At 43.5% G+C, this 26,014-nt stretch overlaps 1 protein-coding gene across 2 annotated transcripts in view; it reads left to right on the top strand.

The window, feature by feature from the left end:
- The window catches only part of LOC140188652 (tumor necrosis factor receptor superfamily member 5-like), a 39,307-nt gene extending 17,969 nt beyond the window's left edge, over positions 1 to 21,338 (top strand). The window contains exons 5-9 of one of the 2 annotated variants that reach the window (XM_072245124.1): positions 1,198 to 1,341; positions 5,140 to 5,233; positions 9,170 to 9,339; positions 14,484 to 14,555; positions 19,814 to 21,338. In XM_072245124.1, the coding sequence (XP_072101225.1) occupies positions 1,198 to 1,341; positions 5,140 to 5,233; positions 9,170 to 9,339; positions 14,484 to 14,494 (419 nt within the window). In that variant the 3' untranslated portion in view covers positions 14,495 to 14,555; positions 19,814 to 21,338. Of the gene's footprint in view, positions 1 to 1,197; positions 1,342 to 5,139; positions 5,234 to 9,169; positions 9,340 to 9,517; positions 9,976 to 14,483; positions 14,556 to 19,813 lie in introns of those variants that run through there. The other variant, XM_072245123.1, reaches the window with a different exon arrangement.
- The last annotated feature ends 4,676 nt before the right edge of the window (positions 21,339 to 26,014 follow it).

Raw genomic sequence — 26,014 nt, 5'->3', positions numbered from 1 at the left:
TGAGACATGATAAATTGGTAAATAAGTAAGTGTTTGAGAAATTAATATTCTATGCCTGTCTTCAGAGAAGAAAATGCAGAAAGCTCCCAGAAATAGTGGTGAATCATTGGTCTGGGGACAATAGAGAGCTGAAATGAATTAAGAAAAAGTAGCAGTGGAGAAATTGAGGACCCTGAACACCAACAAATCATTGGGATCTAATGACTGCATTTCACATCATTAAAAAGTTTGTCTTTTGATGTACTGGATGCACTGGTTGTGACACAGACCAGTTAGCTCAGAATGAGTCAATCGAGAAATGTTAGAACCTGTTAAAAGGAAATGGTAACAGGAAGGAATAAAAGGACTGTATTGTCTCTCTCTCGACAGATCAGCTAATTCTGAAGATCAGAATCAGGTTTAATATCACTGGCATTTGTCGTGAAATTTGTTGTTATGTTGTTGCTTAATATTTATAGCAATTCCTATTTTTATTTCAATTTTCCAACGTGTGCAATTTTTGCTTTTTGAGTGATATGTTCAGTTTGCTTCAGATACAAAGCAGGTGGCAGAGTAAGTTAATGGAAGGATATGAACCTGCTAAGTGAATGGGTGACATATGGTAAATGGAATATAAAATTCTTTATTCACTTTGAATAATAATGGGAAAATGGAGTATATTTTAAATGTTTGTGGAGCTCTCGTGAGACTGTACCTGGGATGTTGTGTACACATCTGGTGTCTTGGTCTGAAGATAGACATATTTTTGATAGAGGAAGCCCAACAAGAATTCCTGGGATAAGGATTTGTCTTATGAGGAAAGATTAACAGGGCCTATGTTACTCAAGAGTTTAGAATGAGGATGAGAGATGATCATACAACACTTTTTAAAAAAAAAAAAAAAAAATTAAATTTTCTTAGTGGGATCGACAAGAATAACATCTTTCCTTGCTGGGGCATCTGGAACATTGGGTCACAGAGCACAGCTACTTTGAGAGGCTCACCAGTTATGTGGTTTAAGACCAAGTGTGATATATTTTTAGATTTTGAGTGATGTGGGTTTAGTGTAAGAGAAAGGTGCTGAGATCTTTTTGAATAGCGGAGCAGGCACGATCAGGCAAATCCTGATTCAGTTTGATATCTTCTTCTGTCTAACTTGAAACAGAAAGCAGTTTATTGTAATTCAATATCAACCTCATAAATGTTTTGTATTTACAGAGCCTGGACTACAAACTAAAGAAAACTGTACTGCCTTTCACAATACGATATGTGAGCCCAGGGAAGGGTATTATTGCATTGCTAATTGTCAGATGGTCAGAAAGCACACAGCATGCCCACCTGGTGAAGGAGTTAAAGAGAAAGGTAGGTTGATGGAATGTCGTTACTAAGTGCTGTGCCCTGGGCAGGACAGGGGAAATTGAAATCACTGGCACCAAATGGAGTTTGCTCTGAGGGTGGCTGCCTAAGGCCCCCTAGTTTGAGTGTAGCTGGAATGGTCCTTGGATTTGTATCTTAATAAGCTAATTCATCCCACTTCCCATTTTACCCACCATTGGGCAGTCTTGACTTTCAGCCACTTTTGTCCATTTTTTTTTTTGCTTGGATGTGCACTCCTGATCACAGAAACCTGAGATTCCCCTGGATCTGCTCCAGTTCTTTGTTGAACAACTCAATATAAGATATAAGAGCAGAATTAGGCCATTTGGCCCATCAAGTCTGACCAGCACTGACATGGCAATATATTGTATATGTACTGTAATTGTAACTAATCCACTAAGACCAGAAGACAAGATATAGAAGAATTAGGATATTTGGACCATCAGGTCTGCTCCATCATTTCATCAAGGCTGATTGATTATCACTTTTAATCCCTTGGCGTTCTCCTGCCTTCTCCATGTAACTTTTAGAAACCTAGAAAACCTACAGCACAATACAGGCCCTTCGGCCCACAATGCTGTGCCAAACATCTACTTAGAAATTACCTAGGGTTACTCATAGTCCTCTATTTTTCTAAGCTCTAGGTACCTGTCCAGGAGTCTCTCAGAAGACCCTATCGTATCCGCCTTCACCACTGTCACCGGCAGCCCATTCCACGCACTCACCACTCTCTGAGTTTAAAAAAAACACCCTAACATCACCTCAGTATCTATTTCCAAGCACCTTAAAAAGTGCCGTCTCGTGCTAGCCATTTCAGTCCTGGGAAAAAGCCTCTGACTGTGCACACGATCAATGCCTCTCAATCGTATACACCTCTATCAGGTCACCTCTCATTCTCTGCTGCTCCAAGGAAAAAAGACCAAGTTCACTCAACCTGTTCTCATAAGGTGTGCTCCCCAATCCAGGCAGCATCCTTGTAAATCTCCTCTGCACCCTTCCTATAGTTTCCACTTCCTTCCTGAAGTGAGGTGACCAGAACAGTACTCCAAGTGGGGCCTGACCTGGTTTCTTTATAGCTGTAACATTACCTCTCGGTTCCTAAACTCAATCCCATGGTTAATGAAGACCAATGCACCGTATGCCACCTTAACCACAGAGTCAACCTGCACAGTAGCTTTGAATGTCCTATGGACTCAGACCCCAAGATCCCTCTGATCCTCCACACTGCCAAGAGTCTTACTATTAATACTGTATTCTGCATCATGTTTGGCCTACCAAAGTGAACCACTTCACACTTATCTGGGTTGAACTCCATCTGCTACTTCTCAGTCCAGTTTTGCATCCTAGCGATGTCCCGCTGTAACCTCTGACAGCCCTACACACTATCCACAACACCCCCAACCTTTGTGTCATCAGCAAATTTACTAACTCATCCCTCCACTTCCTCATCCAGGTCATTTATAAAAATCATGAAGAGAAAGGGTCCCAGAACAGATCTCTGAGGCACACCAGTGGTCACCGACCTCCATGCGGAATATCACTCGTCTACAACCACTCTTCGCCTTTTGTGAGCAAGCCAATTCTGGATCCAGAAAGCAATGTCCCCTTGGATCCCATGCCTCCTTGCTTTCTCAATAAGTCTTGCATGGGGTACCTTATCAAATGCCTTGCTGAAATCCATATATACGACATCTACTGCTCTAACTTTATCAATGTGTTTAGCCACATCCTCAAAAAAATTCAATCAGGCTCATAAGGCATGACCTGCCTTTGACAAAGCCATGCTGATTATTCCTAACCATCTTATGACTCTCCAAATGTTCATAAATCCTGCCTCTTAGGATCTTTTCCATCAACTTATCAACCACTGAAGTAAGACTCACTGCGCTATAATTTCCTGGGCTACCTCTACTTCTTGAAAAAGGGAACAACATCTGCAACCCTCCGGAATCTCTCCCATCCCTATTGATGTAAAAATCATTTTCCAGAGGCTCAGCAATCTCCTCCCTCACCTACCACAGTAGCCTGGGGTACATCTCATCCGGTCCTGGAGACTTATTGAACTTCATGCTTTCCAAAAGTTCCAGCACATCCTTTTTCTTAATGTCTATATATTCAAGCTTTTCAATCTGCTGTAAGTCATCCCTACAAACGCCAAGATCCTCTTCCGTAGTAAGTACTGAAGCAAAGTATCTCTGCTCTCCCCTCCGGTTCCATACACACTTTTCCACTGTTGCACTTGATTGGTCCTGTTCTCTCACGTTATTTCTGCTGTACGTTTCCCTGAGAACTTCTGTTCCCAATTTATGCTTCCAAGTTCCTGCCTGATAGCCTCATATTTCACCTTAATCCAATTAAATGCTTTTCTAACTTGTCGTTCCTATCCCTCAGATGCTATTGTAAAGGAGATAGAATTGTGATCACTATCTCCAAAATGCTCTCCCATTGAGAGATCTGGCACCTGCCCAGGTTCATTTCCCAATACCAGATCAAGTACAGCCTCTCCTCTTGTAGGCTTATCTACATATTGTGTCAGGAAACCTTCCTGAATACACCTAACAAACTCCACCCCATCTAAACCCCTTGCTCTAGGGAGATGGCAATCAATATTTGGGAAATTAAAATCTCCCATCACGATAACCCTGTTATTATTACACCTTTCCAGAATCTGTCTCCCTGTCTGCTCCTTGATGTCCCTGTTACTATTGGGTGGTCAATAAAAAACACCCAGTGGAGTTATTGACCCCTTCCTGTTTCCGACTTCCACCCACAAAGACTCGATAGACAATCCCTCCATGACTTCCTCCTTTTTCGCAGCTGTGACACTATCTCTGATCTGCAGTGCCACACCCCCAGCTCTTTTGCCTCCCGTCCTGTCGTTTCTGAAACATCTAAAGCCTGGCACTCTAATTAACCATTCCTGCCCCTAAGCCATCCAAGTCTCTGTAATGGCCATATCTCCATAGCTCCAAGTACTGAACCACGGTCTAGGCTCAACCGCTTTATTCATGATGCTTCTTGCATTAAACTAGACACATCTCAAACCATCGATCTGAGCGCGTCCCTTCTCTATCACCTGCCTACCCTCCCTCTGCACCGTCTCTAGGATTTCTCTATTTCTGAGCCAACTGCCCCTTCCTCTATCTCTTCAGTTCAGTTTGTCGCCGTTACTAATCAAAAATCTGTCAACTTTATATATACCGAATGACTTGGCCTCCATGGCTGTCTGTGGCGAGGAATTCCCCAGATTCACCACCCTCTGGCAAGAAAAATTCCTCCTCGGCTCTAATATCATTACTTTGTTATTGCCTTATCTGCTGTCTTCTCTCACTGTTATTCCAAAGTCTGAGCAAATTCTTCAGCTGACACAGAGGCCCATTAGGAAAGGAAAACACGATAGCCTGTTCCATTTCTGTGCTGCTCGGAGCTGGGAGTGTTATTTGTACAGTGGTGTGACCGAGAAGCATGGGTATATTTCTAGACCCTAGTAACTGACTGAAGGTATTTGTGGATGTAAAAACAGATTCAAAAAATATTTGCTGCTAAACTGAGAACTACTCAGTGAGGTGGATTCTTTGATATTTTCAACATGCTACAGGTGACAACTTCATCACTGTTGGAAGTGGAAGTGCAAAAATTGTTAGTTGATTCATTGTTGAACATTGTTCACATGTGAAGAAAATTAGCCATTTGAAGAGGAGTGTGGAAAGTAACAAGGTCTCTCTGACAGTGGTATGATAGACTCTACAAGTTACCCACAATGACATTGATTCTGTGTTTCAGGAACACATTTCAAAGATACAGTGTGTGAGAAATGTCCTGACGGAACATTTTCAAGTGAAGCTTCAACAACTGAAGAGTGTAAGAACTGGACAGTGTAAGTACTTCAAACGCCTTGGTATCCATGTTCAGAAAGTATCGCCTCTTTTCTGAATACCTCCTTTCCTTTTGTCCCAACCCATCAGGGAAGAGGCGACACAGCGACCATGCTGGGACCACTAGACTCAAGAACAGTTACTTCCCCCAAGCTGTCAGACTGATCAACACCCTCCCCCAATAATCTAACCCACCACTCCCCATACTGCTACATACACATCACCCAGCAGCACTTCATGTACATATAATCAGTGTGTGTGTTGTGTTCTATAGGATTGCTTGTGTATTTGTATTTATTGTTTTTTTTTATTGGGTTCTTTAAGAACGCAAGACCTAGGAACAGAACTGGACAATTCAACCCATCAAATCTGCTGTTCCATCATGGATGATTTATTATCCTCTCCAACCCCAACCCCATTCTCCTGCCTTCTCCCCAGAACCTACTACATGACCATAAGACATAGGAGCAGAGTTTATGTGTACTTTGTTTTGTTTTATGCTCCATTGAATCCAGAGTAACTATCATTTCGTTCTCATTCACACTTGTGCACTAAAGAATGACAATAAACCATTTTTATTTATTGAAATACAGCATGGTGTAGACCCTGCTGGCCCTTGGAGCTGTACTGCCCAACATCTCCCAATTTAATCCCAGCCTAAACATGGGAAAATTTACAATAACCAATGATCCTCCCAACCAGTAGGTCTTTGGACTGCGGGAGGAAACCAGAGCATGCGGAGGAAACCCCCGCAGTCACAGGAAAATTGTACAAACCTCCAACTGGCAGCATCAGGAATTGAACCTGCATTGCCCCAACCTCAATCTTGAATCTTTCACAATCTGCCTTTCAGAAAGTCATTTGTACTAATGTACAGTTAAGTTAGAACATTGTTGAAATCCTGTTCGTTGAAAACACTGTTCTGTGTTTCTGTGATCTGCCCAGTGATGTACATTTGGAAAGTATTCCCCTCTTTTTGCCTTGCCCTGGGTGGGAGATGTTTCAGTAATTTGTCTCATTGTCTGGATCTTCCTTTCCGTATCCCAAATGTCAGTCACTCACTTCAGGAATAACTAGGAGTTTTTGCATTTGGGCAGCAGTTTCCAGATGGAAAAATCATTTTGACAGTCTAATTTAATTTAGAGATTGTGGTGTTCCTTAGAGGTTTGCAAAGAACATGAAGTACTTTTTTTCATCCTTAAGGAACCACACTACAGAAACAATGCTAATCTGTCTTTGTTCTAATTGTGTCCTTTCCAGTAAAACCTGTGCGTAATGTGTTTAATTGATTTTTTTTTTGTTGTGAATGTGGTGTCTCTGATGCTCCGTGCCTGTGATGCTGTTGCAAGTAAGTTTTACATTGTACTTGTCACAGACACTCAGTGGCGACTTTATTCCAGTACCTCTTGTGCCTAATGAAGAGGCCACTGAGTATCATCGTGTTCTTCTGCGGCTCTATCCACTTCAGAGTTGGACGTGTTGTGTATTCAGTGATGCTCCCTGCACATCACTGTTGTAAAACATGGCTAATTGAGTTACTGCCACCTTTCTGTCAGTTTGAACCAGTCTGGCCATTCTCCTTTGACCTCTCTCATAAGATGCCTTTTTGCCCGCAGAACAGCCATGGAGTGGATGTGTTTTTTTTGTTTTTCCACACTATTCTCTATCAACTCTAGAGACTGCTGTGTATGAAAATCGTAAGAGATGAGCAGTTTCTGAGATTTCATACCACCCTGTCTGAGACCAACAATCATTCCACAGTCAAAGTCACTTAGATCACATTTCTTCCCCATTCTGATGTTTGGTCTGAACAACAACTGAACCTCTTGACCATGTCTGCATGCTTTTATGCATTGAGTTGCTGCTACTTGATTGGCTGATTAGATGTTTGCATTAATGAGCAGGTGTACAGGCGTAGCTAATGAAGGGCTTCTTAGTGTATGTTGCAATTGAGGTGATGAATCTCCACTGTGGGTATTTCTAAGAAAACCTCAAAATGAAAAATGTATTCAATCATGCGTTCTCTGCATAACTCAAGTGTAATCATAGTTTAAGCATAACTTTATAAACTGATTTATAACTAAGACTTACAGAATTTCCTTAAATATATTTATACAGACATTCTACAGCAAGAAAAAATGTGTTGAGCAAAATGCTGGAGGAACTCAACAGATCAGGCAGCATCTATGGAGGGGATTAAACAGTCGATATTTTGGGGACGACACACTTCACCTGGACTGGAAAGAGAAAAAAGCAGAAGGAGGGGGTATGATGTAAGAAGCTGAGGGGTGATAGGTGGAAAAGGTTTTATTTGAACTTACTCATTTACGGGATGTGGGTATTGACAGCTAAGCCAGCATCTATTGTCCATCCCTAGTTGCCCTTGAGAAGGTGGTGATGAGTTGCCTCCTTGAACCACTGCAGTACCTGAAGTGTAGGTACATCACAGTGCTGTTAGGGAGGGAATTCCATGATTTTGACCCAGCGACAATGAAGGAACAGCCATGTTTCCAAGTCAGGATGGTGAGTGACTTGGGGGGGGGGTGATTTCCAATTGGTGGTGTTCCCAAGTATCTGCTGTTCTTGTCCTTCTAGATGGTAGCAGTCGTGGGTCTGGAGGGTGCTGCCTTAGGAACTTCGGTGTGGTTTTGCAGTAGTTCTTGTGGATAGTACACATTGCTGCAACTGTTCTTTGATGGTGCAGGGATTGGATGCTTGTGGAAGGGGTACTAATCAAGTGGACTGCCTTGTGCTGGATGGTGTTAATCTTCCTGAGTGTTGATGGGGCTGCACTCATCCAGGCGAGTGGCGAGTATTCCATTACACTCCTGACCTGAGCCTTGTAGATGGTGGACAGGCTTTGGGGAGTCAGGAGGTGAGTTACACACCACAGGATTCCTAGCTTTTGACCTGCTCTGGTAGCCAGGGTGTTTATATGGCTAGACCATTCAGTTTCCTGGTGATGGTAACTCCCAGAATGTTGATAGTAAAAGGCTGACAAATAAGGAATCTAACAGGAGAGGATAGTGGACCATGGAAGAAAGGGAAAGTGTAGGGAACCACCTTCCCCCTCACCTGACCTCAGCTATCACTAGCCAGCTTGTACTCCTGCCCTCCCCCTCAACCTTCTGTTGGCTTCTGCCCTCCATTTCCAGTCTTGATGAATGGTCTTGGCCCGAAATATCGACTGTTTATTCCCTTCCGTAGATGCTGCCTGACCCACTGCGTTTCTGCGGTATTTTGTGGCCATTGCTCGAGATTTCCAAAATCAGCAGATTTGTGTCTGTGTCTGTGTCGTGTTGTTGTGCACAGAGCCCGCTGCAGTTTTGATCAAGACCATGGGCAGAAGGGAATTGAAACATAGGCAGTCACTCAGCATTGAGATTGACTTGTTATCAAACTTCAGCTACCTCACTCCTCCTGTCTGTTTACATTCAGACTGGTCATTTTTAACTGCCGTCCCTCGCTTCCCTTCCCATTTATTTACATATTCGGGTCTTTTGATCATTTCTCAACTGACCAGACTGGACAACATTATCTGAACTTTACAACATTACACAGACATTACTTTATCACAGCAGGCTTTCTGGGATGTTTCTAAATTAACATTGTTATTCAGAAGTCGACACTGGCACAATTGATGCACCATCTGTGAGTCAGAAGGTCGTGGGATCGAGTCCAATTTCTGACACTTGTGCCCTGAATCTAGGCTGACATTCCAGTGCAGTGTCTCGAGAGAGATGTTAAACCAAGGCCTTGTCTGCCCACTCAGATGGAAGTGAAAGATCCTGTAGGTCATTCACAGTTGACGTCTTCCTGATCGATCTGGGATACAGTGACTTTTCAATAACAGATCAATTGTAACAGACTTATTATAATTAAACTTGAGCAACTATCGCAGGTACTTGTATGGATTTATGTTTTTCTGTCTTCCCCAGATGTGAAACACTCAAACAGGTTGAACCAGGGAGCGCTGAAGCTGACGTGAGGTGTGAAGCAGAGGACAACTGGAAAGTTGCTGTTATTATTGTTGTGACTATTGCTTTGGTTGGAATTCTGCTTAGTATCGTGGCATATGTTTTGAGGAAGAAACACAATTGTAAACCAGGTATGTGATTGAGTTCCTGTGTGCGTAGAACATAGAATATTACAGCACAGTACAGGCCCTTCAGCCTATGAAGTTATGCCGACCTTTTAACCTACTCGAAAATCAATCTAACCCTTCCCTCCCCCATAGCACTTGTTTTTTCTTCAGATTCTGATTCTGATTTATTTCTTTATCACAGGTACATTCAAACATACCTTGAAATGCGTTGTTTGCGTTAACAAGGGTGTGCTGGGGGCAGCCTGCAAGTGGCACCACACATTCCAACGCCAGTGCAGCTTGCCCATCACGATCAGCACAACCACAACATAACACACGATACAGAACAACACAAACAAAAACAACAACAGAACAAAACAAGAACAACAAAAGAAGCCGCTTTCCCAACCTCGCGCTGTCTAACACACGTAGGCCTGCAACCGCAGAACAGGCCCCCTCCAGGCCTCCAGGTTTTGGCTCCGGATTCTCAAACTCTCAGATATTGGACTTCCCACCTCCAGATTCTGGCTCAGACTTCCAGACTTGCAGACATCAGGTCTCTGACCCCCAATCTCTGGCCTGGACTCGCCGTCTACTTCCTAACTTGCTGAGCTCTGGACTTCAGTCTTCAGCTTTCATCTCTGAACCACTGACCTCTGGGTATCAACCCCAGGACTTGCCAGTCACAGGTTTGACCTTTGGGCCTCAACTGACGCAATCTCTGGGATCGTTGACTTTCAACAGAAGAGTGTCTCCAGCCTTGACTTCTGACCTCACGTGAATCTCTAGGGGACCTCTGACCATGGAGCATTCCAACTTGAATTCGGAAAACAGGCTCGTGCCCTTGACTCTCCATTCTCCCTCAGCCCTGTCCCTAAATCCAGACCGGACCCCTAAATCCCCATGCCTATTCCATAACCATCCATATGAACCCAAAAAAAAAGCAACTGTCTGACCTGCGACATCGATGGACATCTCATCTTGCAGCAACTTGACTCAAACACCAGCTCCTACCCCTGACTCTTCATTTACTGTGCCTGAGATCCAACCCTGTCCATGTCCCTCAACCCTAACCTGACCCCTAGCTCCTCACACTATCCCCAAATCCACTGCTACAGACCTACATAGACATTGTAGCTTGGCACCATCTTGACCGGAAGATGTCAACTCATCCTCTGCTGAAATCTTTAGTTACCCCTTTGCTACTTTTACACCTGTCAGATCCGCTGACCTACTTGCTGATTAGCATTAAATCCTGGCACAAGTGTTCTTCAAGTTTTAGACCTTAATACCATTTTCAAGTCTTTCCCTGACCTTGGACAACCGCTATTCCTTCCCTTCAACCTTATGCAAACCTGCAATCTCAAAATTCCTGATCATCCCTGAATTTACCATCCACCAGTCCTCTAATCTCAGGAATTTACTTCCCGAATCATTCTTTCTTTGAGGCTATCCAACAGATTTACCTCTGATCCTGCTGATATATGTGAATCATTGTTAAAAGTATCAGTGTGTTATAGAACTCATTGTCTAATTTGCCAGTATTTTTGCCAATGCTCCTATTAAATTCTTCAGAACTTCATTCCCAGTAAATTCATTGGGATAGCATTCCTGCTCTGATTAACAGGACATTAATTCTGGTGCATATGGAGAAAGTGGTTCCAAGTTTAAAAGGAGTGGGATGAGATGGGAATGTTGTGCCAAGCTCCAAACCAGGTTGAACATGGAGAGAGTCCGTGAAGGTGAACATATACCAAGCTGAACAGCTAAGTCTCATTGACAGAAGTTCTGAGGGTTTCCCTTCACACCCTGATGGTTGCATTTCCTAGAGTCGGGATAAATGCTGGAATTTTGCTTACTGCTGTGGTTCTGTCTTCAGACGTTGCAGACCTTGTGGAAACCTCTCGACCATTTTGTATATCACAGTAATAACATGATCAGAACGTAGCTGTCCATTTTAAAATGGGTCCCATTGGACGGCAGTGGAATCTTCATCAAACTGAAATGAGCCAAATGTAACCGTTGTGATGGCAACACTCCAGCTTCAGGCTGGTGATGTCACTTTGGAAAAACGGCCTCAAACACACTATTCTTCTAGATAGATGCTAGAATGTAATTTGCTACTTAAACTCCATTAATTTCACGTAAAATATGGTAGAGCAAAGTAGAAATATGGTAAATTAATTTCACAGTACTTTTTGTATAAACTTATTTGTGTTTTTGATAGGTAATAGGAATAGTCGCGCCACCAGGGTAAGTTCATAATATCCCTCCAATATTTAAAAGACACGTGCAATAAATTGTAATTCCTGCAGAATTAATATTGACAACAGAATGCAAACAGACTGCAATTTAATCCAAATAATGTCATGTTATGTTTTCACTGCACATTATTTTTATCTTGAAACTATGAACAATTTCACCAGTTGCAAACCATGTTGAAGGGTAATATCAGCTGATAGTACCTGAAGTGTTAAGTGTTTAAGTACCGAGGTTACTAATAAGGCCATAAGACATGGGGCTGAATTAGGCCACTCAGCTCATTGAGTCTGCTTCACCATTCACCATCGTTGACTTATTTTCCATCTCATTGGAAGATTGTGAATATATTTGGTCCCCAAATCTCAGAAAACATCCAGGGTTGAAAGGATTAACGTGAGGCGAGTGTAGTGAATCTGTAGAGGCAAGTCAATGGAGATACTTAAAATGAAGGTTGATAGGTTCTTGATTAGTAAGGGTGTCAAATGTTATAGAGAGAAGGCAGGAGAATGGGGTTGAGAGGGAAGGTAAATCAGCCATGATCAAAAGCTTGATGGACATAGGAAATTCTGTTCCTGTGTCTCATGGTCTTGTAGACACTAGCTGAGATGATGTGACGTGTCTGGTGTGGTGGGGAGGAGTAATGACCTGCTGTAATGTTGGGGGGCCAGTGCTGCACAGTGTGGTTGGCAGGACCAGGGCTGATGAGGAAGAGTATGGATGATAAGACAGGATACTTTCAGGTAAGATGTCATTGGTGATATTGATTGATAGATATTTCTGTTTTGGGCTGGTGAAGTCCCATATGTACATGATGAGAATGTGGAATGTGGGACAACACTTGGTGTCTAATGTGAAGATGGAGAGTGACATGGAAGGTGACTTGAGATGATCATGGAAGTTGTTTCAACTGTCAGCTGCTTCAGGAGTGTTTGTCTCATGACTAATGGAGCAACAATAAATATCACAGTAATTGAAACTGATTTAACAATGATATCCATGAAGGAATATTTCTCAAACATAGTTCAGCTGATGGAGGAAGGCAGAGACAGTACCAGCCCATGGGCCTGCAGTTGACTGAAGATGAAATGATGATAGTTCTGCCCACGTTGGGAACCACAGAGTCCTTGTGCCATTTATGATAATGATGAGAGTCAGTGTCGGACATCATAAAGGAAATATCATGTTACATTCATTCTCATAGAGTAACAAAACAATGACAAATCAAATACAGTGGCATGGAAACATCTGGGCACCCCTGGTCAAAATTTCTGTTACTGTGAATAATTAAGTGAGTAGAAGATGAACTGACCTCCGAAAGTCATAAAGTTAAAGATGAAACATCCTTTTCAACATTTTAAGCAAGATTAGTGTATTATTTTTATTTAGTACAATTTTAGAGTGGAAAAAAGGAAAGGAGCACCATGCAAAAGTTTGGGCACCCCCAAGAGATTTGAGCTCTCAGATAACTTTTATCAAGGTCTCAGACCTTAATTAGTTTGTTAGGGCTACGGCTTGTTCACAGTCATCGTTAGGAAAGGCCAGGTGATGAAAATTTCAAAGCTTTATAAATCCCCTGACTCCTCAAACCTTGTCCCAACAATCAGCAGCCATGGGCTCCTCTAAGCAGCTGCCTAGCACTCTGAAAATTAAAATAAATGATACCCACAAAGCAGGAGAAGGCTATAAGAAGATAGCAAAGTGTTTTCAGGTAGCCATTTCCTCGGTTCGTAACGTAATTAAGAAATGGGAGTTAACAGGAACGGTGGAGGTCAAGTTGAGGTCTGGAAGACCAATAAAACTTTCTGAGACAACTGCTGATAGGATTTATAGAAAGGCAAATCAAACCCCCGTTTGACTGCAAAAGACCTTCAGGAAGATTTAGCAGACTCTGGAGTGGTGGTGCACTGTTCTACTGTGCAGCGACACCTCCGTGACTATGACCTTCATGGAAGAGTCATCAGAAAAAACCTTTCCTGTGTCCTCACCACAAAATTCTGCATCTGAAGTTTGCAGAGGAATATCTAAACAAGACTGATGCATTTTGGAAACGTCCTGTGGACTGATGAAGTTAAAGTAGAACTTTTTGGACACAATGAGCAAAGGTATGTTTGGAGAAAAAAGGATACAGAATTTTGTGAAGAGAACACCTCTCCAACTGTTAAGCACGGGGGTGGATCGATCATGCTTTGGGCTTGTGTTGCAGCCAGTGGCACGGGGAACATTTCACTGGTAGAGGGAAGAATGAATTCAATTAAATATGAGCAAATTCTGGAAGCAAACATCACACCATCTGTAAAAAAGCTGACAATGAAAACAGGATGGCTTCTACAACAGGATAATGATCCTAAACACACCTCAAAATCCACAATGGACTACCTCAAGAGGTGCAAGCTGAGGGTTTTGCCATGGCCCTCACAGTCCCCTGACCTAAACATCATCGAAAATCTGTGGATAGACCTCAAAAGAGCAGTGCATGCAAGATGGCCCAAGAATCTCACAGAACTAGAAGCCTTTTGCAAGGAAGAATGGGTGAAAATTCCCCCAGACAAGAGTTGAAAGACTCTTAGCTGGCTACAGAAAGCGTTTACAAGCTGTGATACTTGCCAAAGGGGGTGTTACTAAGTACTGACCATGCAGGGTGGCCAAACTTTTGCTTCGGGCCCTTTTCCTTTTTTGTTATTCTGAAACTGTAAAAGATGGAAATAATAAAGTAGTCTTAAAATATTAAAGAAATGTGTCATCTTTAACTTTATGCCTTTTGGAAATCGGGTCATCTTTTACTCGCTTAGCTATTCACAGTATCAGAAATTTTGACCAGGGGTGCCCAAACTTTTCCATGCCACTGTACCACTTGCAAAATGTGATTTTCTAAACTGGTGTTAATAATAATTTGTTTACCTCTGCAGAATCACAGTGAAGCTGTGAAGGTGATTGCATCTCTCATAAGCACGGAAAATGTATAGTGTAAAGTGGGAGAAGTGAGTACGTTCAAGCAACCTCTCAGATATTTCACACAGGATATTTGTTATTTTTTGCAGTTTCTATATTGTATCTGGCTCATGTCAGCTTGCAGTGGCTGCATTACGTCTGTATCTTAACTGAATTTTTCACATATAGGCAAGTAATTCTTGGCAAACCGGTCTACTAGAGAAGGAAATGCTAAGAACATTACACATTTCAACTGCTTCCTCTGTGACAGGTTGTCTCCATGTTGAAAAGCTCAATGATTCATCCTAATACCAGTGTGGTTGCAATGATTTCACTTTAATTATGACTTGATGCGATAGTAGAAACTAACAGCATCAAATTTTATATATATTGCCATTTCAGTGCTAGTCAGAAGCGTTGGCGATACGAGGGGTGATTGATAGAAGGAGATGAGTTATTAACTTCAAACTTTCTGCATAATCACTCTGAGTTGACCTGCACATTCATGTAACATGAGCTGCATAACTGATCTCCTTCTACCATAGACCACGAACTTATCAATCACCCATGCTGTGGACACTTTCTGGAGTTCCAAGATCCGTTTGCTCCACGACTGCTGGACTAAGTGTGTAAAAGTAGGAGGGGACTATGTTGGAAAATAAATGTGCTAGGTTTTCTAAAATTGACTCCTACCTTAGGCCACAAACTTATCTATCAACCCTCGTATTTCCCAAAGGTGGAATTACATACTTGGAGGGCAAGTCATTGGGTATTTTAAAGTGGAGGTTGATAGCTCCTTGCCAGTAAGGATGTCAAAGTGTATAAGGAGAAGGCAGGAGAATCCGACCTGATGGATTAATAATTGTCCTACTTTCTGTGCCATTTCTGCATTTCAGAAACAGAAATGTGATTTCACTTTATAGGCATCCGTTAGTCTTGTGAGACTATGGATTTGCACCTTGGAAGTTTTCCAGGGCGCAGGCCTGGGCAAGGTTGTATGGAAGACCAGCAGGTGCCCATGCTGCAAGTCTCCCCTCTCCATGCCACTGCTGTTGTCCAAGGGAAGGGCATTAGGACCCATACAGCTTGGCGCCAGTGTCGTCGCAGAGCAGTGTGTGGTTAGGTGCCTTGCTCAAGGACACACACGCTACCTTAGCCAAGACTCGAACTGGCGACCTTCAGATCACTAGACGAACACCTTAACCACTTGGCCACGCGCCAACACTGATTCCACTACCTCACAATAATGATACACACAAACATGTTCTCCCATTTTAAAATATTACCAAACTAAGGCGACATGGATGTGTGGAAATCACAATGGTAAAAATGCATTTTAAACATAAGCAGCCAGAAGATCAAGAATCTGTTTTTTTTTTATTTTTTTTATTTCAAAATATACTTTATTCAAAAATAAATATATACAATAAACCATTCAATAACTTTCCATCCTTTACATACATTTCTATTATAGTCAGTACCTATCCGTATTTATAGCCATCCACGTGGCATCCAGTAGTTCAGCTTAGCATATCATTGTTCAGGGGTATACTCCCCGCACCCCCAACCTCTCCCACTCCCAAGGGTGGAGAAACCTATACTGTGGTCCTTCCCCACCAGGCCCTTGCAGTGGCTGCACCGAGTTTCAGTGCGTCCTTCAGCATGTACTCCTGCAATCGGGAATGTGTCAGTCGGCAGCATTCTCCCACGGACATCTCCATGTGCTGGTAGATCATCAAGTTTCGGGCCGACCAAAGAGCGCCTTTCACCGAGTTGATGATCTGCCAGCAGCACCGGGTGTTGGTCTCCGTGTGCGTCCCCGGGAACAGCCCGTAGATCAGAGAGTCCTCTGTTACGCAGCTGCTGGGGATACCCGCCCGTCCATCCCCTTCCACACCCTCTTTGCGAACTGGCAGTGTGCAAAGAGGTGGGTCACAGACTCCTCCTCACTGCAGTCCTCCCGTGGGCAGTGGGGTGCGGAGACGACTTTCAGCCAGAAGATCAAGAGTCTGTTACTTCAGTCAACCTTAAAAGGGTGGTGTGCATCTTTTTTTCAGGCAAGTTTATAATCTGTGTAAGTCTTTAAATTGTATGTAATTTACACTTATCACAGATGGAAATTCCAGTAGTCCTAAAGATTCTTTCTTATAAGCAATTCTGTTTTGAAAGAAAACCCAGAAATCAAAAATGCTGGAACTCTGAAAAGTAATTCCATAACTTGTTTAATCTGTTGTGTAATAATCAATTTCAGTGCTGGTTATTAAAGCAGGTGAGATCATTTGGTCTCTTAATCCTGTTGGAATATTTCAGATCCAACATTCCACAATTCCTTTTCCCTGGCCTTTCCCGTAAACTCTCAATCTTAAAAAATCCACAAGAACTCTGCCCACATGGAGTTCCATAGACTCAGTCTGCCCAAAGAAACTCTTCCTCATCTCCGTTTCAAATGTAACCCTTATTTCTGAGACCATGCTCTCTGGTTCTGGACTCTCATCAGAGAGGAAACATCCTCTGAGTATTTATCATCTCTAACCCTCATCAATTAATTATTTCATTTAGATTGCCTATTGTTCTCCCAAACTCCAGCTTGCTTAACTGTTTCTGAAAGGACCATCCTTCCACACCGGGAATCAAACAAGTGACACTGTCTTTCACATGTCACCAGTAAAATTATGTGTTCCCTTAAACAGAAGGGCCAAAACTTTGCAGTGTTGTAAATGTGGTCTCACTAGCACTTGGTACATTAACAGTAAGACTTGCCTATATTGACATTCCAACTGATAAGGGTTATAATTCCAAGAACACTTGCCTGTTTTTTTGTGTTTTGTACACAATGATCCCTGAATCCCTTTCCCTGCAACCTCCTGCAGTTTTTCTGCATTTGGATAATTCCCTTTTATTTTGTTCTAACTTCCAAAATGAAGTTCACTTTTCTTAATTAAACTCCATTTCACAATTTCTCTATAAACTGTTTCTATCTTTGTCACAATTTGCCTGCCACATATTTGTAATTGTTTGCACATTTGGCTATACGTTCACATTTTCTCCAACTCCATAATTTGTATCATAAGCAGTTGTGGTTCCATCTCTAACACTTTTGGTACTCCAGTGGCCACGGGAATTATAATTAAACCATAATAACTGGTCAAATGCCTCCTGGAATTCCAAATAAAACTCATCTTCTGGTTGAGACTTTCTTGAAATTCCTAAATGAATTCTTACATCAGTGGTGGACACTGTTGGAGGGTGTTCTTAGGACGGGATTTAAGAGTATTTGGAAATACTTATTAGGGATTGTCAGCATGGCTTTGTGAGGGCCAGCTCATGCCTCACAGGCCTGACTGAGTTTTTGGAGGAAGTTACAAAATAAATTGATGAAGGTAGAGCACTGATGTGGATTTTTAGTAATGCTTTAGACAAGATTCTGCATGTTAGGCTCATCCAGATAGTCATGCGGCATGGGATTCATGGAAACTGGGCTGCATGGATTCAGAATTGACATGTCGACAGAAGGCAGAGGGTAGTAGTAGATGGAGTGTATTCTGCCCAGCAGTTGGTGACTGGTATTACTGTGCAGGGATCTGTTCTGGGACCCCTACACTTTGTGTTTTTATAAATGAGTTTATGTAAGAAAGAGGAGGGGTGAATTAGTAAGCTTGCAGATGACATGAAGGCTGGAGGTGCTCTGGATGGTGTCAAAGGTTGTTGTAGCTTATAACGGGATGTGAAGTTGGGTGGAGAAGTGCTAGGTGAAGTTCAATTAAGAAAAGTATGAAATGATATGCTTTGGGAGATTGAACCTGAAAGCACTCTTCTTCTCCTTGGGCCCTAAGTTCCCAGTAGAGCATAGACCATCAAAAACCTCCCTTGGAGTTCCTCAATGTTTCTGTAATCTATTGTATCCACTATACAATGGATTGGCCTATACAGCTTCACCAGAGCCCTGTTGGCCAGCATTACCGTTTTCCACCTCTCAAAGGCAACTTGAATTCACAGTACACGGTTATTGACACGATTCTTAGCAGTGTTGAGGAACAGAGGGATCTTGGGGTCCAGATCCGTAGACCCCTCAAGGTTGCAGCTCAAGTTGATAAGGTTGATTAAGCCATATTCAAAATAAGATCGTAAGACATAGGAGCAGCGTTAGACTGTTTGGCTCATCGAGTCTGCTGTGTCATTCCGTCATGGTTGATTTATCATCTCTGTCAAGCCCATTCTCCATCCTACTCCGCATAACCTTTGAAACCCTTAATAATCATGAACCCATTAACCTCTGCTTCAGATTTACTCACTGACTTCGCCTGCACGGTGATCTGTGCAATGAATTCCACAGATTCACCATGTAAAATCTGTTTAATTCCTTTGCCGTTTCCTCGCTGCCCATAACTCGTTTTCTGGTCTCATTTTTTAACTACTATCTGCTCACTTGAAGCACTGTCTTCCTTTTATATATCCTTGCTATGATATTCCTTAATAACTTGCCCTCAGTGTATTTTCTCTTGCCAATATCATCCTCCTTTGCTGGATTCTGCATTTATCCCAATTTTCAGGTCTACCACTAACTTTTACTTCCTTGTGTGTTACTTCTTCCAACTTAAAGTTCTCCTGAACTTTGGTTGGTCATATTCCTTTCAGCTCTTCCTTAGAATCTGCCCTCCTTACTGGGAAACATTGTAATGTGTCTGTTACAATCAGCCCAATATTATCAACATGCATCAAATTCATGGGGCAAGCAGAGAAAGGATTGTCCACAGCAGTGCAGAAGGAGTTAATTGGAGTTGATACTGGTGAATTTAGCTGGCCTTCAGTAGACCAATAAAACAGAAAATGTTAGGAAACTTGCAGGTGAACAACATCTGTGTGAAGAGAGGCAGTTAATGTGTTAATGAGAAGTAGTTAACACTTCTTCAGCATGTTAATACACACAAAATGCTGGAGGAACTCAGCAGGTCCGACAGCATCTATGGAAATGAATAAACCCAGGATGAAATCTCCGCTCAAAAGGTTGACTGTTTATTCCCTCCCATAGATGCTAGAGGTGAGATCCTCTAGTATTTTGTGTGTGTTTGTCTGGATTTCCAGCATTTGCAGGATCTCTTGTGTTATTAACTTGTTAACCCTGTATTCATGGATGCTGCTACCTACCAAGTGTTTCTGACATTTTGTGCTTTGGTTTCCAGATGTTCAGCATCTGCATTTTGTTTTATTTTTGACACAATGTTTACTTAAAGCTTAAGATATGAATGCACAGTTTGAGATTAACTCTTCAAAATATTTACAGTACCTGACATATGATATTTATTTGCAGATTACCATAAATAGCCTGAAACGGACTATAATTCCATTCCAACCTCCAAGATGGGTCAAATGTTTCATTCTCTGTGAAAATTATGGACTTCACATAATATACAGTAATTGTGCACTAAACTTAGCATCGCAAAATATTCAACTTCAAATAACCAGTTGCAAATCTCTAAGTGCTCATGTGAAAGAAGTAAATTCATTTTAAGTGAATATCAGGAAGAATTTTGACGGACATACAAAAAGCAAGGAAATGGCTGAGATAAGTGTGGAATCCGATCCTGGCAAATTAATGACAGGAAGCAAAGAAGTGACAAATACATATTTTTCTTACATCTGTCTTTTCAGCGAGAATACAGCATATATCCCTCGGATTACAAATGGGGTAACTTAAGGTAACATGGAGGAAGTGGTGTGCGACACAGAAGCAAAGAACTCTCCAGCTCCAGTGAGTGAGATACAATTCCCACCATTGTCTGTAAGGAGTTTGTACGTTCTCTCTGTGACCGTGTTTGGGTTTTCTTCGGGTACACCCTTTTCTTCCACATTCCAAAATTGACGGACGGATTAGTAAATCATTGGCTTGCTGTGTGCTGGCACCAGAAGCATAGGAATGTGTTTGGGCTGTCCCAGTGCATCCTTGGAACGTGTTGGTCGTTGGTGTAAACACTGCAGGTTTCGGTGTTTCAATGTACATGTGACAACTAAAGCTAATCTTTAAAATCCCAATCACAATGGACAAAATGTCAGAGAAGCTCACGTGACTACATGGAGACCAGCTGGAGGATCCATTGGTTTTAAAGGAAAGGGCTGCAGAGATCATGTACCTATTGGTTGAAAATTTCCAAACCTTACTAAATTCCGGGGATTGGAGAGTCCTGGATTCCATTGTGTCTTATGATGCAGAAGACCACAGAATTGTGTTGTTGATTTTGGATACTGAATTGTACTGAACATTAAATAAAGCAAATGACATTTTGACCTTTGTCTCAGTGGAGGTGTTTGGACATTCACAGGTGTTCTGTTACTTATAATGGGCTCTCCTTGTTAAAGTGGAATTCTAAATGTATAAATGTATTCAAATGAACATCAGCAAGACGAAGGAGTTAGTTGTTGACTTCAGAAGGAGTAGCGGACCGCACGACCCCATTTACATCGGTGATGTGTAAGTGGAATAGGTCAAAAGCTTTAAGTTCCTTGGGGCCAGTATCATAGATGACCTGACTTGGTCCAACCAAGCAGAGTCCACTGCCAAGAAGGCCCACCAGCACCTTTATTTCCTGAGAAACCTAAAGAAATTTGGCCTGTCCTCTTAAAACCCTCACTAATGTTTATAGATTCACCGCAGAAAGCATTCTTCCAGGGTGCATCACAACCTGGTATGGAAGTTGTCCTGTCAAAGACCGGAAGATGATGCAGAAGATCGTGAACACAGCCCAGCACATCACACAAACCAATCTTCCGTCCTTGGACTCACTTTACACCGCACGCTATCGGACCAGTGCTGCCAGGATAATCAAGGACATGACCCACCCAGCCAACACACTTTTCGTCCCTCTTCCCTCCGGGAGAAGGCTCAGGAGCTTGAAGACTCGTACGGTCAGATTTGGGAACAGCTTCTTTCCAACTGTGATAAGACTGCTGAACGGATCCTGACCCAGATCTGGGCCGTACCCTCCGAATATCCGGACCTGCCTCTCGGTATTTTTGCACTACCTTACTTTCCCTTTTCTATTTTCTATTTATGATTTATAATTTAAATTTTTAACATTTACTATCGGTTTTTTACTCCAGGGAGCGTGAAGTGCAGAATCAAATATCGCTGTGATGATTGTATGTTCTAGTATCAATTGTTTGGCAACAAAGTAGAAAGTATAAAAGTAAATAGTGCATTGTAATTGTAGTGGCTGACCGTGCGACATGGTACATCTTGGCCCAATTAAACAATTGCCCCAATTAGTCGAAGTTTCATGGAAATTGTTAAGAATGTGTAAAAAAGACAAACTGAATAACAAATTATGTATGTATTTTAATGAAATGCAGAGCAAATTTGAACAATACCAATACTAGTACAGTACGATAAAATTTTGTTAGTTGCTCATAGTGTCATAGAGGGGGCGCTGGTGGAGGACCCGAATGCAAGACACAGACACTGACGTACTAGGAATAGGAATAGGACTAGGACTAGAGTTAAGCAAGAGAAGTGGGAAAGAAAGGATGCTGGACATGACGCAGGCCCTGGATGAGACAAGGATGCAGGGCCTGGGCTAGGACTTGACCAGGATAGCAGAACCAGGACATGGAACTGGGAACTACGAGCCTGGGCTTGGACTCTGAGCCAGAGATTGGACAAGGACCCAGAACCTGGGTCTTGGCTCAGACTCCAGGACTAGGCGAGGACGAGACGTGACTACAGGACAAGGAGTGGAACAGGACAGGACGTGAGACTCCTGGACAGGACAAGGGAACCCCAGCACCGGGCTGGACAAGGTACTCCTGGGCTGGGCGAGGCACATGGACAAGACGAGAACACAAAGCAGTGGCTTGGACAGGACAAGGCTCTTGGACATGTCTTGGACTGGACGAAGCCATGAAGCCTTGACTTGGTCGAGGGAGAGACTTGAATGCAGGACACAGAGCCGGGACCCCTCCTTGGGAACAGGACGTAGGTCCGGGACTCATACATAGAACACAGAGCTGGGACTCCTCCTTGGGAACAGGATGTGGGACCAGGACTCATTGCACAAAATGCAGAATACGATGAGACAGTTCCCAACACAAAGTAGTGGCAGACGGCCGGACCTACCTAGTGAAAGCGAAGACACAAAGACAGTTCAAAACAACGAATGACAGTTCCTTATCTTGCTCCAGCAGTTGAACTTGACAGCGGTGAAGGCAAAGGTTGCAGGCAAGGGTTTCAGGGGAGTAGAGTAGAGTCCCGGGTCCGAGCCCCGCTGAGTCCAGTCCAAGGGCCAAGCCAAGCCGGGTCCGGGAGCCATATCCCGTCCAGGAGTACCTCATCCAGTCCAAGAGTCAAGAGCCGAGCCCAGCCGAATCTGGAGTTCCACGCCCACCCCAGTGCTGGAGTACCTCGTCCCCTCCTGGGAATTCCTCGTCCCGTCCTGGAGTCTCTCATCACGCCCAACAAACTCTCCTTGTCCAAGCCTCGTCCTAGAGCCTCGTCCAGTCCATGTCAAGGCTTCGTATTCCCTGTACTATTTTTGTGTCTGGTCTGTTCCTAGTCCTGAGTCCTCGCCTGGATCCGGATTCCGAGCCTGAGTCAAGACCCATGTTCCGGGTCCCTGTCCAGTCTCTGGCTCGGAGTCCTAGTCCAGGCTCCTTGTTTCAAGTTCCCTGTCCAGGTCCTACGCTCCCAGTCCAAGTCCAAGTCCAGGCCCGGTGTCCTTGTCTCATGCAGGGTCTGTGTCCACGTCCGGCATCGTTTTCTCCCGAAACAAATACTTGCAGGTTACCTGAATCAAATGCTTGGAGAGTGTCAGTTAATACTAACACCACATTTCACTGTGTTTTGATGTGTGTGCATAATGAATAAAGACTTTAATATCAGTTTCAGGTTCTGAGTGCCTCATTTCAGCGGTCACAGCATGTGATTGCAGGGGAAAGTACCAGGAGAAGAGGGACATTTGGTGGAGATTGAAGAGTGAATCAGGGAGTCACAGAGTAAACAGCCCCTGATGAATTCTGAAAGAGGAGAAGAAGGTCTATCTGATGGTTACAACATGTGAAAAGTGGTGGACCTTACAGACCATTATCCATTGAATGTGAAGGATAGGGATTTATCTGCAGTGCTTCTGATGGGCTGGCCTTGAGCAAAAAACACCCACAGACTGATCATTGGTCCTGAAACCTGGACTGAATGTTTTAATCTGTGGAAATAGGGTTAGTTTGAGTGTTGTTTCATTGTGGACAGTATTGACTGCTGGATATCGTTTCCACATTCACTAAGCTTAGTCTCTTCAAAACTTCAGTGACTGGATCTTTGTTCACACCATCTCATTCACCCTCTGTCAGTAGGCATCCATCTAGTATCTTCAGTACTCTGCAATTGTCTTAAACACATATACTATATAGCTAGGGTGCCTGAGACTTTTGCACAGAACTGTATTTGTCAACGTGGAGCAGTGAATGAGTTTATTAATCTGGCGGGAGCAAAGTATGTTGGGAATTGCGACATTGGAGTGCCGCGGAAGGGGTGTGGAACAAGTGGCAGAGGAGGAGTGCCAAGGGTGGGGAGTGACGGGGGTGTAGACACTTCCAGCCCGGAGACATTTGGCAAGGTCATTTGACTCAAAGCAGTTGGTTTATTGATCATTACAAAATGTTCCTCTGGTGCTTCCTGCTCCCCCCCCCCCACCTTTCCCAACCGTAATTCCCCTCTCCCAGCCCGCTTCCCACTCTCACCCACAACAGAGACTCATATCAGAATCATTTTTATCATCACTCACATCTGTCATGATTTTTTTTTTTTTGCAGCAGTACAGTGCAAAGGTCTTGGGCGCCTTGTCTTGATCAGACCCCACTTGGAGTACTGTGTTCAGTTCTGGTCACGTCACCACAGGAAGGATGTGGATACTATAGAGAGAGTGCAGAGGAGATTTACAAGGATGTTGCCTGGATTAGAGAGCATGCCTTATGAGAATAGGTTGAGTGACAACTTGATGCCGTACTCAGTCAAATGCTGTCTTGATGTCGAGGGCCATCACTCTCACCTCACCTCTGGTCCATGTTTGGACCAATGAGGTGATGAGGCCAGGAGCGGAATGGCCTTGACGGAACCCAAACGGGGCATCCGTAAGCAGGTTATTGCCGAGTAGGTGCTACACAACAGCACTGTTGATGATACCTTCCACTACTTTGCTGGTGATTGAGAGCAGGCTGATAGGGCAGTAATTGGCTGGGTTGGACTTGTCCTGTTTCTTCTGTACAGGACACACCTGGGCAATTTTCCACATTGCCGAGTAGATGCCGATGTTGTAGCTCTACAAGAACAGCTCGGCTAGTGGTGGGGCAAGTTCTGAAGCACAAGCCTTCAGGACTGTTGCGGGATTTTGTCTGGGCCCATAGCATTTGCAGTATCCAGTGCTTTCAGATGTTTCTTGATATCGCTTGGAGGGAATTGGATTAGCTGCACACTGACATCTAGGATGCTGGGGACTTCTGGAGGAAGCCGAGTTGAATCATCTACTTGGCACATCTGACTGAAGATTTTCACAAATGCCTCGGCCTTATCTTTTGCACAGGTGTGCTGGACTCCTCTATCATTGAGGGTGGGGACATTTGTGGAGCCTCCTCCTCCAGTGAGTAGTTTGATTGTCCACCACCATTCACAGCTGGATGTGGCAGGATTACAGAGCTTAGATCTGTTCCATTGGTTGTGGGACCACTCAGCTCTGTTTATTACTTGCTGCTTATGGTGTTCGGCATGCAAGTAGTCCTGTATTGTGGCTTCACCAGGGTGACGCCTCGTATTGAGGTGTGTCTGGTGTTCTCAGCATGCCCTCCTGCACTCTTCGTTGAACCAGGATTGATCCCCTGGCCTGGTGGTAATGTTAGAGTGGGGGATATGCCGGGTCATGAGGTTACAGACTGTAGTTGAGTATAATTCTGCTGCTGATGACTCACAGAGTCCAATCGATGGCCAGTCTTGGGCTGCTAGATCTGTTTGAAGCCGATCCCATTTAGCACGGTGGTAGTGTCACACAACACAGTGGAGGGTTTCTTCAATGTGGAGATGGGAATTAGTTTCCAAAAATACTGTGCGGTTGTCACTTCTACCAAAGTCATCATGGGCAGATGCTTCCACGGCAGGCAGGTTGGTGAGAATGAGATCGTGTGTTTATCCCTCTTGTTGGTTCCCTCACCACCTGCTGTAGTCCCAGTCTCGTAGCTTTGTCCAGTAGGACCCGACCAGCTCGGTCTGTGGTGGTACTACTGAACTACTCTTGGTGATGGACATTGAAGACCCCACCCAGACTTAGCTCTGTGTCCTTGCCATCCTCAATGCCTCCTCCAAGTGCTGCTCAACATGGAGAAGTACTGATTCATCAGCTGAGGGCGGACGGTAGGTGGTAATCAGCAGGAGGTTTCCTTGCCCATGTTTAACCTGGTGCCATGAGACCTCATGTGGTCCAGAGTCAATGTTGAGAGTTGCCAGGGCAACTCCCTCCCCACTGTATACCACCCCTGC

This window comes from Mobula birostris, chromosome 27, assembly GCF_030028105.1.
Source record: "Mobula birostris isolate sMobBir1 chromosome 27, sMobBir1.hap1, whole genome shotgun sequence".
In the NCBI taxonomy this organism is placed as follows: Eukaryota; Metazoa; Chordata; class Chondrichthyes; order Myliobatiformes; family Myliobatidae; genus Mobula; species Mobula birostris.
This window is presented reverse-complemented; position numbering and strand designations above follow the sequence as displayed.